At 33.0% G+C, this 17,961-nt stretch overlaps 2 protein-coding genes across 3 annotated transcripts; both read left to right on the top strand.

Annotated features, from left to right (window-relative positions):
• Positions 1-308: 308 nt before the first annotated feature.
• Positions 309-14,792, top strand: LOC116107923. 2 transcript variants are annotated; one of them, XM_031394195.1, is made up of 6 exons: positions 309-630; positions 702-732; positions 850-1,338; positions 1,483-1,641; positions 14,111-14,193; positions 14,261-14,422. In XM_031394195.1, the coding sequence occupies exons 1-6, from the start codon at positions 382-384 to the stop codon at positions 14,300-14,302; spliced, it is 1,053 nt and encodes a 350-aa protein (XP_031250055.1). In that variant the 5' UTR covers positions 309-381; the 3' UTR covers positions 14,303-14,422. The 2 variants fall into 2 exon arrangements, with proteins under 2 accessions (XP_031250055.1, XP_031250054.1); XM_031394194.1 differs by having other exon boundaries at positions 14,111-14,792.
• A 133-nt stretch (positions 14,793-14,925) lies between these two features.
• On the top strand, positions 14,926-15,546 carry LOC116107929. The gene has a single exon (XM_031394201.1). It carries the CDS (start codon positions 14,926-14,928, stop codon positions 15,544-15,546), a length of 621 nt encoding a protein of 206 aa, XP_031250061.1.
• Positions 15,547-17,961: the final 2,415 nt, after the last annotated feature.

Consider the following 17,961-nt stretch of genomic DNA (forward strand, 5'->3'; position numbering starts at 1 on the left):
CACATCTTAGATAAATGTATGATAGAGAGAAATGATAATTTATTGGAGCAATGAAATAAATAATGGAAAACTTATCTAAATTTGTGATAAACATTAGTAAGTATGGATGCAGGGACTTGGCCAAGATTTTTAGCAAGTAGATTAAAAATATTTAAGTTGATAAATTTATTATAAATTTTATAGGGTCAATGTGAATTTAAATTGAGTTAAAATTATAAATATTATAAAATATAAAACTTGAATTCCTCATTATATATACGTAGGAAACAGGGTTCAATTCCATACCTTGAATTCCTCGCTATGGCCAAAGGAAACACCACTCCACTTGCTATTCCCATCCCCATCTTTACTGGGGAAAATTATGATGTTTGGAGTATTAAGATGAAGACATATTTTTTGTCTCAAGACTTATGGGACATTGTTAATTATGAAAACTATTTAGAGATCAGCGGCTCCACTCTATCTGAACAACAACAGGAGCAGTTGAAAGAAAGTAAGAAAAATGATGCAGCAGCACTTTTCATCCTTCAACAAGCGGTGGATGATAATATTTTCCGCAAAATTTCTCGTGCTCAGAAGGCGAATGAAGCATGGGACGCTTTGAGAGAGGAGTTCCAAGGCAATCCTCAGGTACGCGCTGTCAAACTACAATTTCGATCTCTTCTTCATTACAGCTTGTAATCGCTTCTTCTTCTTCGCAGACTACCGCCTTAGCGGAAGGGAGAGAGCCGGGTAAGTAGCGGAAAACTAAAATAAATTTTCAGAAGTTAATAAATAACATTCCAACCAACAACAACCTAAAAAAAAAAAAAAGAAGTCTGAAAAGTTTTATTTTTCTTTTTATCGCAGAGGATTTCAAGAAATACCTGCCATTATACAAAGCTATACTCGAAGGCGATCTGAAATCTGTACAACAACTCTGTGATGGGGATAAGAATGCGTTTGAAGCCAGGATTACGGTAAACTTGGACACAGCTCTTCATGTAGCTGTTGGGACAGGCAAGGCCAATCATATTGTGGAGTATCTATTGAATCAGATGTCAATGGGTCAAGTGTCAATGAAAAATGAAGAGGGTAACACGGTCCTTTCCGTTGCTGCAATTGTTGGCAATGTCCGAGCAGCCCGCATGATAAAGAAGAAAGATAAAAATCAAACTTTAATTCAAGATTCAAACAAGTCTAAAAGGATACCTTTGATTGAGGCCACTCGACATGGCCAAAAGAAGATGATCAACTATTTATTGGAATTCAGCAAAAAAGATTTGGCTTATGATTCTGCAACACGTTTTACATCGCGTGTTCATTTCGTAAAATTGCTTATAATTGCTGAATTTTATGGTGAGTGAAATTGCTAACTTTCAATACATGCCGATGAAAGTTTCATTTACTTTATTCAGACATATTTTCCGTAATTTTCTTCATGTCCGAAATTTGAAATTAGTGATCCTAGCTAATAAATTCATGTCGATCATTATGTCTCAGACTTGGCGTTAGACTTGATTAAAGAACATCCAAGTTTAGCGACAATGACATTTTATGGTGGTGAATCTCTGTTGAGTGAAATAACCAAAAAGCCATCAGCATTTCTAAGTGGAGGAACAAAAAAGTTACCGTTTTGGGGATTAGTCGGCGTTTCTAAGGGTGAGTATATATATTTCTTTCTGACATCAATGTTATTTTTCTTTTGATTTTGTATTAATAAACAATATTTTTCGAGAGTATATAGTCTACAAATGAAGATATTTCAAATGAAAAAGGATTGAAATTTTTTTTTTTTTTTTTCAAAAAAAAGGAGGAACAAACTTATGACATAAGACTTTACTCGGTTATGTATACGTTACTGTCTTGTTGACAGTTGAATCTGTTTAATTTAGTTACAAGTTATACGAAGAAATAGAGAGACAAAGTTGATGTGTGATTACAAAATTCTTGAGCTTGTCAGAAAGTTGGCAAGGTAATGGCAGAAGGAACTTGACTCTACAACAATTGTTTGATACTAAAACGACGCTCCTTTTAGGGGCGAAATGGGGTCTGTGAAATTGTGGAAGAGATTATAAAGTCATATCCTGATGCAATCTGGTTTACAAATGAGAAGAATCAAAATCTGTTCCACTTAGCAATCATAAATCGTCAAGAGAAAGTATTTAACCATATATGGACTGAATGTCGAAACATTTGTTATTAACTTCTGAAGAGGTGACAAGAACACATCTTGCATTTAGCTGAAAATAGACTAAAGGTCATTCCTGGTGCAGCCCTCCAGATGCAATTTGAGTTACTATGGTTCAAGGTGAACTCTTCTATGAAACATTTGGGGCCAATTAAAAAATACTATTGGGGAAGCGAAACATCTTCAATAGGACAATATAAGTGGGCTTGTCTAATGGGTCATATTAGTGTTTTGTATGGAAGGAGTCTCTACTTATACTGGGTAAGGGACCGTCCCTATGTGACTGGTGGACCCAGTCCCTTATGGGACTTGGACCGTCCGGCCCATGAGAAAAATCAGGACCCGGACCATGCCTAAATGCCCTGACCGTAATTATTTTTCCAAACCCACATGGGACCTTTCCCATGGGGATTTGGAAATTTAATTTACCCCCGTCAAATTTTTTTATATTTTGGGCGCAAAACTAAATTTTTATCGGTGTTTTTTAAGTATTTTTTAGGGTTATTTAGTAAGTTTCTAAAACTTCATTAATTTATTTAAAAAATAATAAAATTAATAGTTAATTATATTTTTAAACATAATATGAATATATCCATTTCACACATCCCACTCTGCTACATAATAATTAAATTATTTTTTATTAAATTATTCTGCATCCACTAGTTCATTATTCAAACTCTGTATTCCTCAGAGTTCGCTATTCGGGATCTCAGGGTGCTGTTGTAGTCTTTCTTTCTCCTGAGTCCAATCATCCCGTAACCGTTATCCTTCTCCATTTTCATTGCTTAAAGAACATCTTCTGTCTTCTCCAACACTCCGACCACTCGTTGAAAATGTTGACTCGGTGCGATTGTAGAAAACCGTGCACCGATAAATGTCACGTGCCATTTGGTGATATATGGTGATTGCTTTCTTCCTGTTTCCACCATTGAAAATATCCATGTCAAGTTTGTTGGCTTCTCGTCATAAGGTCAAGTCCACCTGTAAGGTAGCGAGTAAAATTCTCATTTGTCTATGTATGTAGCAGAGCTGAGCTAGAGGGCTGAGCTATCCGCTACGTACCCCATACCCGCCCACTTTGGTCGACCATTGAGGGGGGGCTACACAGGTCCTGATCGGCCTCTCCCTACCGTTCCACTTCCACACTTCTACATGCATTGTATATGCTGTTTCTCATATCAAAGAAAAAAAGCCTATCCACATTTGTTTTTAAAGTCAGTCAAATAAAACGAACGTAAATCATTCCTAACTAATTGGCCTAACTCATAATACACAAAACTTTTTTGTTAACCGTAACACGATACTTTTAAACCTAGATCTAGAAAAAGGCCTCATCCAATAAGAACTGGAATATCTACCAATATCTCTTATATTTCATTCTTCATACTTGAACAATTTTCACTAAATTGTTGATAGTGTCTATATTGATAAAAAGTTTTAGCACTTTGACTAAATATCTAACACTAAATAGTAGTTTGGATAATAATACCACTTGTATTAGTAGCATCATAAAAAAATTTTAAGAAATGAATAAAAAGAAATTTCACAAACCCCCCTCATCATCAGAATCGACACTTCCTCTGGATAGTCTTCCGGTTGTACGAAATCTGTACATTTAGTTTCGCGGCTTTGTGCAACGCTTTTTCCAACACAGTAGTTAGAGTCCCAACGGATATGGCTGTTTGACATAACTGTCAAAGGTCGAACCGGGGTCCCTCTTGCTTACATATTGACGTACTCCTCTCTATCTTTTATTGCTACCCAGCCGTCAATAAATCCGATGAGCTCTACGCACCCTCTCAATCCTTGATGTATAGCATCTAAACCTGCTTTAAACTATCAAATTGATGATGTGCAAGCACAATCTCTGTTGATAAATTTGCCTTCACCATACGGATCCAATTTCTTTTCAATAAAGATATTGCTGCGGTGTTAGCAACTGCAAATTTTAAGCGTTAGCGCTACAACTCTATCATTAATAATCTTCTTGCAAACTTCAAACTCGTAAAATAAATAGTTTCAGCACTATGTTTTCATATATGTTTAAACCTAATCATTTTTGTTGTAAACCCCCCCAATTATGATCTAAGAAATGTACTATACATTAAAAATCGTTTTTGATCTACAAGCCCATATGTCTGATGTAATTGCAATATATATATCCTAAATTTTGAAATTCGTTTTTTTATAGTTTATTATTTATTTTGTTATAAAGTTTATATATCTCTTCTACTTGAGTTCTACTAACAGGGGTATATGTTGGCAAAATGCAGTTTTAACCATATTAAACCAAAAAAGGATTTTCAGATAACAAATGGGAGAGTCTGTAGCAACTATATATCTTGCTATTATTCCTCTCTTGAACAGTGTATTGTATTGCCATGTTAGAGAGTTGAGGATCGTGGATTAAAATTAAGTTGGTTTGAATTTGTCTACCTATCCGCTTGAGATGCACTTATTTGGGGATGCTTCTTCTCTACGTGTCGTCGCATCGTCGAAGCCCCCTTCTCAGCCGCATAATGGTTCCGCATAAATTACATATCCCACAGTTCTTGATTCTTCCTTCTCCTCCCCATTTGTCTTTGCCGTTTTGATTTGGTGAATATTTCGCCAGACATCGGACACGACCCTCTTTGCACGGTCAGGGTGGGTTGGGCTATGTCCGTGCCCGTTGACCCGTCGCAGCTCACATGTGTTTGGCTACACCTCGTCCCGGCCGAATTGTGGGTGTGGAATTACAGCTGCAAATCCTCTGGGGAATGGTGAAAATGGATTGAAGCTTTCAATTTCTTCGGTGATGGAACGTAAAACTCATTTGGGAAGACATTAAAATTTATATAAAAAAATATAATAATTAAAATAAAAAGAAATTAAATATACTTGAAATATATGATATTGAGAAAAATAGAAAAAAATTTGAATAATATAAATAAATTATATATATAAATTGAATGAGAAATTGGTTGGAGATTTGGAGTAGAGAGATTGAGAGAATGAAAGAATGAGAGATTGAGAGATTGGTGTGAAAAAAATTAAAGGTTTTAGGGTTATTTATAGTGTAGTTGTGGGGGGGAAAATGAAAAAAAAAAACTTATATTATATAAATAATAAATGTAACCGTTGGCACTTGGCAGTTACCGTTGGCTGCAACGGTTATGAATTAAAAATTTATAACCGTTGCAGCCAACGGTTATTTTTTTTTTTTTTTTTTAATAAATTTAGTAAAATTTCATTTTAATCCTTGAATTTATACTGACTTTAGGGCTTTAATGTAATTTTACAAAGGATTAAATTGATAAAAGACAAATAAACTTTTGGGCCCAGGCCCGGGCCTTGGAGGAGGGCCCGGTGGAGGGCCTGGGCCCTCCTCCTTAGGCCTGGTCCCGTTTTGGGACCAGGCCTCCTAGGACCGATCCTCCGAAGGACCGATCCTAGGCCCGGTTTTTGGAGCTGGGCTTTTGGGCCCGGTCCCAAATGCCCAGCTCTAGAGTCTCTATTTCTTTTATATTGTCAAATTAAGTAGTACACGTCATCAATTATTTGATGAATTATAATTTACATTAATTGGAATCAGATTTATTATAAACTTATAATTAAAATCAAAACCATTTTATTTCTTTAGTTTATAATTTGTTTTGATAATTTTTGTGCTTGAATTATTAAACTTTGAGTATAAATTTTGTATTAGATAATTAAAATTATTATTTATCATTTTGATTAATTATATATATATCTCAAATGGGGCGATAAAATTTTTTTGTCTAAAAAAGTAACCCAAACCCGCCCCATTTTTTAGAATGGATAATAGGTTGGATTTGAGTATTCATAAAAGAGATGAGCATAGGCATGGATTTCTTAGTATCCAGCCCTCCCCATTGACAATTAGACATCTCAATATGGAAATATATGACTGAATCAGATAATATATTAGACAACATAGTATTATTATGGCAACACAAGGGGAATGTGACCGTCCTGTGGTGCTAAAGGGTAATGATTTTATTAAGTACACTCGCAATTTTTCATATTTATATTTTTGTAATTAAGAAGTTTATCTTATGCAGGAAATAGAGAAAATTGTACCACCTGCGTACAAAGCGGACAAAAATTGTATTGGAGAAACTCCAGCAATGATATTTACAAAGGCACATAGGGAACTCGTTAAAGAAGGTCGGGATTGGATGAAAGTTGTAGCAAACTCATGCTCAGTAGCAGCAGCACTCATTGCCACAATAGTATTTGCAGCAGCAATCACTGTACCTGGTGATTACAATGATGCTGGCATACCAAATTTTTACAAACAGATAGCCTTCACCACCTTCAGTGTTTCAGATGCAGTCTCTTTCTTCTCATCAATTGCTGCCATCATAATGTTCTTGTCCATCCTTACAGCACGCTATGCAGAAGATGATTTTCTTTATGTCCTGCCAAAAAGGTTAATATGGGGTCTTGTTATGTTGTTCCTCTCTCTAACATCGTTGATGGTAGCGTTTTGTGCCACTGTTTTTCTGGTGTTCTGCGACAGAAAGGCTTATTGGATACTTGCTCCAATGTTCGTGTCAGCTTTAGTCCCTCTGTACCTGTTTACATCTTCAGAGTTCCCCCTCGTCTGGGACCTGATGGTTTCCACATACGGCTCCGGCATCATCCGCAAGGAAAGAACGTTTTATGAGATAATTAAGGAAAAAGGTTTGAAGCTAGTCTTTTAGTGTTGCTTCTTTGGCTGTATTTATATGAAGTTGTCAGCTCTAAAAATACTTCAAAAATTAATATAAACCCATTGTTTGATTGAAGTTCTAATTATTTCTTGGTTATATTATTATTTTTCTATTTAAACAATGTAAATTTGCAATAGTTTAATCAAATATAAAACTTAGAAAAGAAAAAAGAAGAAAGAAACTAATAAAGAACTTTTCAAAAAGATTAAATGATAGTTATTTTTGCTTTAGGCCTAAAATATATGAAACCCAAAAATTAATTCATGTTGTAAAGAAAAATACTAAATAATTTTGAAAAATACTAAATAATTTTGGTTTCTTTGAAGTGTTCTTATTTACTCATTTAATTCCAATTATATCCTCACCTAAAATAAAAGATGTGGGCTTATTTAGAAATATGAAATCTTACAAATTTGCTGCAACAGTAAAAATCAACTATAGGCTTTAATGAAAAGCCCATTTTTTATACGGACCTATGAAATCTTATATATAGTCCTTACAAGTTTTCTTTATGGGCCTGTGAAATTGGTCTATATAGGCCCAAATAGGGTTAAACTTATATTTTCATCTCATATTATCTATTGATCCAAGGATTTTCGTTAAATAATCCTCAATATAAGAGATTTGTATATAGATTTTTATAAACAAATTGATGTAGTACAAAAAAGAATAAATGAGTACATATAAAGAGAAATTAAATTAATATTAGATATATGATGTGGTAATAACAAAATTATGCTACATTATTTTGTGGATTGGAGTTCGTATGATTAGTTTACACATGCATCACCTTTATGTTTATTAACCTAAAATTTATAAGTCTTTCTTTAAAAATGAAATTAGAAATATTATAAAATCATATAATTTAATAGAAACTTAAATATAAATGTCACAAGCCACTTACTCACTTATGAGAAATTAGTCGAACAATCAAGTTTATGATTTACTCCAATATAGTATAAGTTTTGAATCCCCTCATGAGCACCTATATGGCCAAAGGTCATTATTTTCTACTTTTAGAAAATCGTAAGATTTACCCAGGTTCATAAAACAATTAAAAAAAAGAGAGAGAAAATTTCAATGTCAAAAATACTTTATATTATAGTTATGTTACATTATTTTTTGGATTGGAGTTTGTATGTTTAGTTTACATATGTATCACCATTATGTCTATTAACTTTGTCTTTGTGTAAGTATTTGTGTGAACTTTGGACCTCAAGGATGTAGGAATCCTAGTAGGACTCAGGGTCTGTGAGGCGTTAAGTTTAGGACTATACCAAGTGTTCAACTTTGTCTTTGTGTAAGACTAGGAATCCCTTGGAAGTATTCTCATAGGATTCGTAGTCCTAAGGAATAGGATCACTTGTAGGACTAGGAGTTCTACTTACTGATGAATCCTCAAGAGACTTGGATCCTTGAGAAATGAGGAGTCATCATGGGATCCATATTCATTAGGAGTCAGACTCCTAATCAGACTCAGAGTCGTAAATGATATCTAGACATTAGCTTTGTCAATGAACCTTAATGGATAAGAAGGCCCAAATTGTAGAGTATCTCAGTTTATAAGATAGGCTTTGGTTTGAAACCAACAGAAATTAGGCCTTGCACAAAGCCTTTTGTTATTGGGCTTGTTAGGGCCGAATACGATATTTTGCCTATACATTGGTAAAAGGAGGAGATTTAACTACTCTTTAATTTGAATGTGAGGAAGAGAGAGAAGGATGGGTGGTACTAGTGGTTAAGTGACTTTCGTTTGCAGTTTCTCTTTTTAAGTATCGAAACTTTTTTTTATCTCTTTATATGGCCTTGTTTTTGCCCTGGATTTTCTTTCATTTTCTTTTGGATTTTTCATTAGAAACAAACACAACTAAATTATGTATTTACTATCAAGGAATACATTTCTATGTTATATTTTATTAATATTTTAAGACAAGTTTAAACTCTTTTAATTTGGGATTTGCTCAACTGGGCTATGAAATTTGAAGTTATATATAAATAAGATTTATTTATAATTATTCATCATAAAGAATTTACCTAAAAAAGCTAATTTGATAAGAGGTAAATTAATAGAAACAACTACTTGCTTTGCCAATTAGAAGTGGCATTTAACAAATTCAATTTAAATTATGTCCAAAACTACTCGTTTAAAGACATTTTTATGGCACAAATAAATTGTGAAAAGAGTAAAGCTGCACTAGCTCTGTATTTGTAATTTATGTAAATAGATGGGGATGTACATAATTTTTGTAGGGTTTATTTGTCATTTTTATAACTAATAGGGGTGTATTCGGAATTTTTATTATGGTTAATGATGAATTTGGAGATGTAAGACGAGGTGAAGTTTTGATGTTTATGTGTTTGGGGATGATTGATGGTGTAAAGTTTTTATTTTGTGTTCTGGTGTAAAGAAGTAAGTGGCGAAGAAGAGGGTGTTAGTTCTGAAATTTAAAACATTTATAAGGGTCATTTATAATTTTATTAACTTAGGGTTGTAAAGTAATTTCTTACTTTATTTAATAAAAATTTGTACGGGTAAAAGGGGTATTCCAACCATCAAATCTGGTCGAAATGAATGTTCCATGGACGAAGACTAACGTTGAATGGTGGAAAAATGTAGGGTGGTCAGGTGCAGGTACCCGCGCAAAATCAAAGAAACTAGAATAAGAATCGGAACCAGAACCAAAACTAGAATCGGAACTAGATTTGGAACTGAAACAGGAACTAGCGGTTCCGATTTCGGCTCCGATTCTGGGTATCCTTTTAAAAAAAATGACAAATAAACCCTTCAAAATTATAATTACACCGCTAACAGTTTTCTGAAATGTTGTCAAATTGACCAATCAATTGAGAAATAAGTGTTCCAAATAATGATGAATTGGAATACTAATAATTGATGGCTATTTGAGAATTTTACCCTTTTGATCTTCAGCGTTATAAACAATTATATTGAATGCTCATCTCATTGTCTGTTGAATTATTTATATACCCAATAACTAAAATTTAAAGGACTAGTGGTTAAATAACTATCAATATAATATTTAAACCAATAAAAATATCCTATTGAGTTGTAATTGTGATCCCAATTTGCTGTCTATCTAATTTTCAAAAAATTGAAAGTTGAAGTACAATAGAAATATCATCCATGACAACACAAAACACTTTAATTAGCAGAGTATAAAGAAACTTCAGTATCTATGGATATTATGTATATAAAAAGTTACAAAATATCAATAATTTGAGTTATTCCACGAATTCCTTTTGATTACTTTACGAAGCACAAAAGTTTAAATTTTCAAAGAATCAAATGAGGTGAAGAAGCAGGAAATTGCAGCAAGCCCTTAAGCATCAAATTCTGACAGGAAGCTGTACTCTAGTCCCTCTAAAAATAAATTAAATGAATAAATAAGAACACTTCAAAGAAACCAAAGAACATTCCATTACTGCAGTTTTTTTGTATGCATGGTTTCAGTTTATGCTACAAATTGAACTGAAGAAGATATGGTTTCTGTAAATTAAGCAAAATTGTCAAGTATTGTTGAGGGAAGAGGACATGAACTCAGAAAGAGAACAATAAATGAGAAGACTATGAACTTCAACCACCATATCTAGTCAACTTACTGATTCAAGCAAAGATAACCTGCAAATTAAAATTATAGAACTAATATCATAGAAGATGATGACATACATTTGACTATGCACATAGACATAGAACATACTAAAGGCAAAATCCTAAAAATAAAACTTAAAAAATTGACACAAAGAGCAAGCATCTTTTGAACCCCAATATATCCTTAAAAGAGGTAGCTGAATACATACAAAATAAACAAGCAAAAAGTAATGAAATGAATATATCTGGTGCAATTAGTGAGCTAGAGATAGGGAAATAAAAAAATTAAACTTAAACGGCAGATACATAAGATCAAGGTTTAGATTAAACGTAAATTATATAGAAAGTCTAGAAATATCCTTACAAATCCATAGACATTACACCCATAACATAACAGTAACCGTTATCCTTAAATTTCAGAGGAACTAATTAAGGAGAACTAAATTATTTCATGATATCTGCAAATCTCCTTTCGAAAGCGTTGTCTTTAAATTAAAAAACAACAAATCAATAAAATCCCATCCAATTCCAGTATTTTCAGAAGAACTATGATCCAACACAATTAAACGAAAACAAATTTTTTTGTTTTTCGCTTTGAGATCAAGTCCCATGTTTCTTTGTCTCTTGAGCAACAAAAAGCAAAACCCAAACCTCAAATTTATTAGACGAAAATCTAAACCTCAAATTTATTAAATGAAACTATAATGTCAGATGCTCTGAAAAAGTACCTTCGCCGGATACAATTGATTGTAAAACTATGCGAATGGAAGAGAATCGAGAGACAGTTGATTTGAAGTCAGATTCAGCCGAAGAATTGAGAGGCAGAATTTTTTGTTCTTCTTCATCCCTAATCCCCAAATCGAGATATTGAATGCTCTTGCTCCCAGTCGCATTTTTTTTCTTCATTTTTTTGAAGTGTAAAATATCAGAAAAGATTTTATATTATCCTAAAATTTTATTTAAGTCTCGGTTTCGGTTCTGGTTCTCGATTCCACCCCATAAGAATAACCGCACAATATCACCCTATGACTTTCAAGAGTAATGCTACAGCCACCGAAGGTTATGTATCAAATCTGTACACTGAATAACGTAATAAAATTCTGACTATTGATTTATTATCAGTTAATATCAATAAATGATCAGGATTTTGTCACGTTATTCATTATATAAATTCGATGTGTAATTTTCAATGGCTCTATCATTTTTTGACTTTCAGTTATGGGTAAGAATTAGAACTGATATTTGGGTACCGTCAGTTCTGTTTTTACCCTTTTTTTGCCCACCCCCAGAAAAATGTATTTCGGTCTATAATTAATTATATAAAGCATCTAGTTGATTTAGGATGAGCTAGCAGCTCTGCAGCTGTATTGTTGAGGTCATTAACTGACAGAGGAGTGAGATCACTCAGGCAACGTCAGCTGCCACATTAAACTTATCTAAACTTGTGGTTGTTGGAAAATTAAGGGCATTTATTGTGTGCCACATTAAACTTATCTGATTTTATTGTGGCTGGAAAATTAAGGGCATTTATTATGTGGGTCTAAGCCGCCTTGAAATTCAGTTGGGAAGACTCAATTATTGATGCTCAATTTTCTATATGAACTGTTTATATTGATTTTCAACATGGTGGTCCCTGGGGCCTTGTCGGTGGATGTAATAAAATGGTCAATTTTGTCTAAAACATTACTGCTTAGGGATGGATGCTTTTTTGTTGATGTATATTAATTAAAACACTAATAATGCAGATGTATAAATCTTATAAAAATTTATGTATAAAAAAATAAATATAAAAAGTTAAACTTATCATATTTATTCTTTTATTTATTTTTTATCACATCAATTTATATAATTATTTTAAGATTTATTTATATATGTATTATTACACTTAAAAGAACTTATCAACAATGTGAAAGTTATTTTACCACTAAAAAACATATACCACATCTTAGATAAATACTAACTGTGGTATTAACTTAATTATAAGAGCAATGTCCTCATTATATATAGATAGGAAACATGGTTCAATACTATACCTTGAATTCCTCGCCATGGCCAAAGGAAACACCAGTCCACTTGCTCTTCCCATCCCCATCTTTACTGGGGAAAATTATGATGTTTGGAGTATTAAGATGAATACATATTTTTTGTCCCAAGACTTATGGGACATTGTTAATTATGAAAATTATTTAGAGATCACCGGCTCCACTCTATCTGAAGAATATCAGAAGCAGTTGAAAGAAATTAGGAAAAATGATGCAACAGCACTTTTCATCCTTCAACAAGCGGTGGATGATAATATTTTCCGCAAAATTTCTCGTGCTCAGAAGGCGAAAGAGGCATGGGACGCTTTGAAAGAAGAGTTCCAAGGCATTCCTCAGGTACGCGCTGTCAAACTACAATATGGATCTCTTGTTCATTACAGCTTATAATCGCTTCTTCTTCGTCGCAGACTACCGCCTTAGCAGAAGGGAGAGAGCCGGGTAAGTAGCAGAAAACTAAAATAAATTTTCAGAAGTAAATAAATAAAATTCCAACAAAAAAAAAAAAAAAAGGTCTTAAAAGTTTTCTGTTTCTTTTTATTGCAGAGGATTTCAAGAAATACCTGCCGTTATATAAAAATATACTCGAAGGCGATCTGAAATCTGTACGAGAACTCTGTGATAAGGATGAGAATGCGTTAGAAGCGAGGATTACAGTAAACTTAGACACAGCTCTTCATGTAGCTGTTGGGACAGGCAAGGCCAATCATATTGTGGAGTATCTATTGAATAAGATGTCAATGGATCAAGTGTCAATGAAAAATAAAGAGGGTAACACGGTCCTTTCCGTCGCTGCAATTGTTGGCAATGTCCGAGCAGCTAGCATGATATTGATAAAAGATGAAGATCAAAATTTAATTTATAAGATAAACAATTCTAAAAGGATACCTTTGATTGAGGCCGCTCGACATGGTCAAAAGAAGATGGTAAACTATTTGTCGCCAATCAGCATCAAAGGTTTGAATTACAATTCTGCAACACGTTTTACATCGGGCGTTCTTTTCGTAAAGTTGCTTATAACTGCTGAATATTATGGTGAGTTAATTCTTTCTTTCGCTAACTTTCAATACATGCCGATGAAAGTTTCATTTACTTTATTGAGACATATTTTCAGTAATTTTCTTCATGTCGAAATTTGAAATTAGTGATCCTAGCTAATAAATTCATGTCGATCATTATGTCTCAGACTTGGCTTTGCACTTGATTAAATTATATCCAAGTTTAGCGACAATGACATTTTATGGTGGTGAATCTCTGTTGAGTGAAATAACCAAAAAGCCATCAGCATTTCCAAGTGGAGGAACAAAAGGCTACCGTTTTGGGGATACGTCCGCGTTTCTAAGGGTGAGTACATATATTTCTTTCTGACATCAATGTTATTTTTCTTTTGATTTTTTATTAATAAACAATATTGCTCGACTAGTATTTTACAAATGAAGATATTTCAAATGAAAAAGGATTGAAATTTATTTTTTTAAATTCCAAAAGGAGGAACAAACTTATGACTTACAGTATTTTACTGGGTTATGTATACAGTTACTGTCATTGTTGACAGTTGAATCTGTTTAATTTGCAGTTACAAGTTATACGAAAAAAATAAGAGAGACAAAGTTGATGCGTGATTACAAAGTACTTGAACTTGTCAAACACTTGTGCAAGGTAATTGCAGACGATAAAAACGATTATAGAACAACTTCTTTGATACTAAAACGACCTCTCCTTTTAGGGGCAGAAATGGGGGTCTGTGAAATTGTGGAAGAGATTATAAAGTCATATCCTGATGCAATCTGGTTTACGAATGAAAAGAATCAAAATCTGTTCCACTTAGCAGTCATGAATCGTCAAGAGAAAGTATTTAACCTCATATATCAAATGACTGATCACAAACATTTGTTATTAATGTCTCAAGACGTGGACAAGAACAACATCTTGCATTTAGCTGGAAAGCTAGCTCCTGAAAATAAACTAAATGTCATTGCTGGTGCAGCTTTTCAAATGCAGTGTGAGTTACAGTGGTATAAGGTAAGACTTCTGATATAAACATTGAAATAGCTGCTTTTTGCACTACTGCATGACTATGGGGGGAGTGAAAACTAAGATATATATATATAACGATGTTAAATTAGTTTAACTCGTTAATGAATCTAAGCTTCCTTACACAAAATTAATTTATACATTACCAGTGAATGCGCCTTAGATTCAGTTTTTCATCCTCCTAACCAAGTAGACATGTTTTGGGTGATGTTCAAAGACAGTTGTCACATCCTACTCATACATTATTAGGGAATGAGTGTAGAATTTAATTTATGACACTTAAGTCCTCATAACTTAGTAGACATTGTTTTGGGTTTCATATACATTTTCGTTATTTCTGTTCTTTCATATATATTTATGTTATTTTGTAATTACGAAGTTTATGTTATACAGGAAGTAGAGAATATTGTACCTGGTGACTGCAAAAACGAAATAAATTGCGTAGGAGAAACTCCGGAAGTGGTATTCCATAAGTCCCATAAGAAACTTGTTATAGAAGGTGAGAAATGGATGAAGGAAGCAGCGACATCATGCATAGTAGCCGCAACAGTGACTGCCACACTAGTTTTTCAAGCAGCGTTCAGTGGAACTAGTGGCTACGATAAATTGAGTGTGTTCATGACATTTGGGTTTTCAGATGCACTCTCCTTGTTCTCATCGATTGCGGCCGCCATAATATTCATGTCCATCATCACTGCACGCTACAAACAAGATGATTTTCTTGAGACCCTTCCCAGAAAGTTCATATTGGGAGTTGTTATCATGTTCATCTCCATAACATCAATGATGGTAGCGTTTGGCACCACTGTTTATCAGATTTTCTATGAGAAAAAGGCATATTTGATGCTTGGTTTAGTGGGCGTATCAGCCTGTTCGCTCATGCTCTTGTTTATGGCTTCGCAATTTTCCCTCATATGGCACATGTTCATTTACACCTATCGGCCTGGCCTTTTCCGCAGACAAGCAAAGTCAAAGTGAAAATGTTGAAGTTACATACTATAAGATAATGAAATATTAGCATCTTATTTGTATTCTATAGATACTATAAATCTTTAATGACTTATTAAAACTTACACTATTATGAGTTTATAGATATTTATAGACTTGTTCTTTAAGGTTTGTTTTAACACCTAAACCGTAACGATATTGAGATTTTTGTTATTTAATTACACCTTAATCATTTATTATGATGTCAAAATAATAAGTTGTGAATAGCGTTGGGAAAGATTTATTTTTAAGTTAGTTATGTTTTTCGAAATTTTTTAGTTATATGTGTTTAGCATTGTTATTTTTAAAGTGATGTTGGATGTATACTTACCCGAAATAAAATATTTTTACAAATTTAAAATTATATTTGAACTAATTATATTATTGATTAACTTAATAATTGATTATATTTTAATTTTAGTAAATATATATAAAATAAATGTATAACTATTGAAAAATGATAAAAAAAAAAGTGCTCACTTATACTAACAATAAACGTAAATAAAAATATATATATATTAAGATTTTTTTCTTTTTTGAAATCTCTTTTCAGTGTTTAAAGGGACTAAATAAATAATTATTTATATAAATTTTATAAAATATTGAGGCTTGAATGTATTTAAAGAGTAATGTTAAGAAAAAGGAGGAAGATCAAACTATAAAAAATTAATCAATTTAAAAAAAAAAAAAAAAAGTAAATTTAAAAGGGGTCAAAGTGTAGCACTTAATGAATAAGAGAGGTCAAAATAAAAATAAAATTTTAAAATTATCGTGATTCAGCTTAATGGGAAAAATAGTAGTGTCTTAAATCTGCTAATTCCAACTCTAGAAAAACATTAAACATCCTTTGAATCTTCAAGAGTCTTGACACAATTTCAAAAAAAAATTGAGAGAGTAACAAGGGAATTTATTTTAACGAGCTCCATACTAATAATTCCTACGTGGATTAGCAACCAGGGCCCATCAAATCAGCCCGTCCAAGTTATTGAAAACTCAATGAACCATAGGTTGGTGCTTTGAGGTAGACCTAAGCTTGTATATGGGTCACAAGGGTTCAAAGTACTTTTCAACTATCATGGACCTAAACTAGAACAGAAAGTACAGTCGATAAACTTGGCCAGCAACCTCTACTGAAGGAGGATCACACACCATAGTCTTGTGGACTAAGAGAGCAATGAGCAAGTTAAGCTCCAATTCCTTCTTATCAATTTCTCTACTCCTTTATCTTATAAAAAAGTAAGACTACTACATGGGACTACCGCTTTTTGATATATGATCGGCTTGAGATCGACTAGATTACAACTGAGTCAAAATCAAGCTCAAGCTCAACTCGGTTATAATCAAGTCAAAATTTTTAATTATTTTAATTCATATATATACATATATATAATTAAAAAATTATATAATATGTCGAGCTTGAGTAAACTCATGAGTTACTCGAGTCAAATATTATTAAGCTCGAACTTGACTCGACTAGACCCATGAGCTACTCGAGCTCGACTCGACTCAAGCTCGAACAGCTTGTGAGCAGCTCAGCTCGTTTCTAGACCTAAGTTAACTTATATATTAAGTTTTACTTCAAAATCCGTTTATTATTATTATCACTTTCTTACGCAGTAATATTACCCTTTATAATTTTGCACCTCTTAGAGGTGTAATTACAATAAACCCCTAAAAGTTTCTAAGTAATAAATCAAACACTTGCGAGTTTCTAAAATTGGACCATAGCATCTCTTCCTTCTAAGATTGAATTTGAGGTTGCTGTAGCTTCTTCAATGATCATTTATTTCATAATTTATAATCCAAAAAGTAGTTGGTAAACTAATTTGAAAAATGATTATACAATTAGCTAATTATGGAATAATTTATTTTATTAAATCCAAAAGCAGATATTTGTAGCTTTTATAATTCAAAAGCCACTTTTGAAATGGTCAATTACAAAAAACACCCTAGGTTATCTTAAATTAATTTTTTAGTAAATAATTTTTCAATTAAATGAATAATATAATAAATATATTTAAAAAGTTTAGAACTGGTTAGTAAGATGTCTGCCAGATGTCAACTGCTGACAGTGGCCGAATGCCATCATCGGAGGCACGTCTAACAACACTGCCCACTCTGCCCCACTCCATTGGATAGAAGCAATCATAGCTATGATAGATGCGGCGAAACACCGAAGCTTTTGACTGCTCTGTCTACTCCACTAGGTAGATAGGCTGGAGGTCTACTTAATGGAGTGGGTGGTGCCGTTGGATGCGCTTTCGGTGACGATGCCTGGCCACATTCGAAAATACCTTGCTGACCAATTTTTTATTTTTATATTTTAAAAATTATTTTTAATATATTTTAATGAAAAAACTTATTTAAAAAAATATTTTTGTCATTTTAATTTATCTTAAATCATTT

This window comes from Pistacia vera, unplaced genomic scaffold, assembly GCF_008641045.1.
Source record: "Pistacia vera cultivar Batoury unplaced genomic scaffold, PisVer_v2 Contig55, whole genome shotgun sequence".
Classification (NCBI taxonomy): domain Eukaryota; kingdom Viridiplantae; phylum Streptophyta; class Magnoliopsida; order Sapindales; family Anacardiaceae; genus Pistacia; species Pistacia vera.

Bases quoted from the DNA above. Each gene is read 5' to 3' on its own strand.
- LOC116107923 (XM_031394194.1), top strand. From the start codon at position 382: ATGAAGACATATTTTTTGTCTCAAGACTTATGGGACATTGTTAATTAT. The intron at 631-701 runs GTACGCGCTGTC...TCTTCTTCGCAG, and splicing joins AGTTCCAAGGCAATCCTCAG to ACTACCGCCTTAGCGGAAGG. The intron at 1,642-14,110 runs GTGAGTATATAT...TTTAATTTGCAG, and splicing joins ATTAGTCGGCGTTTCTAAGG to TTACAAGTTATACGAAAAAA.
- LOC116107929 (XM_031394201.1), top strand. From the start codon at position 14,926: ATGTTATTTTGTAATTACGAAGTTTATGTTATACAGGAAGTAGAGAAT.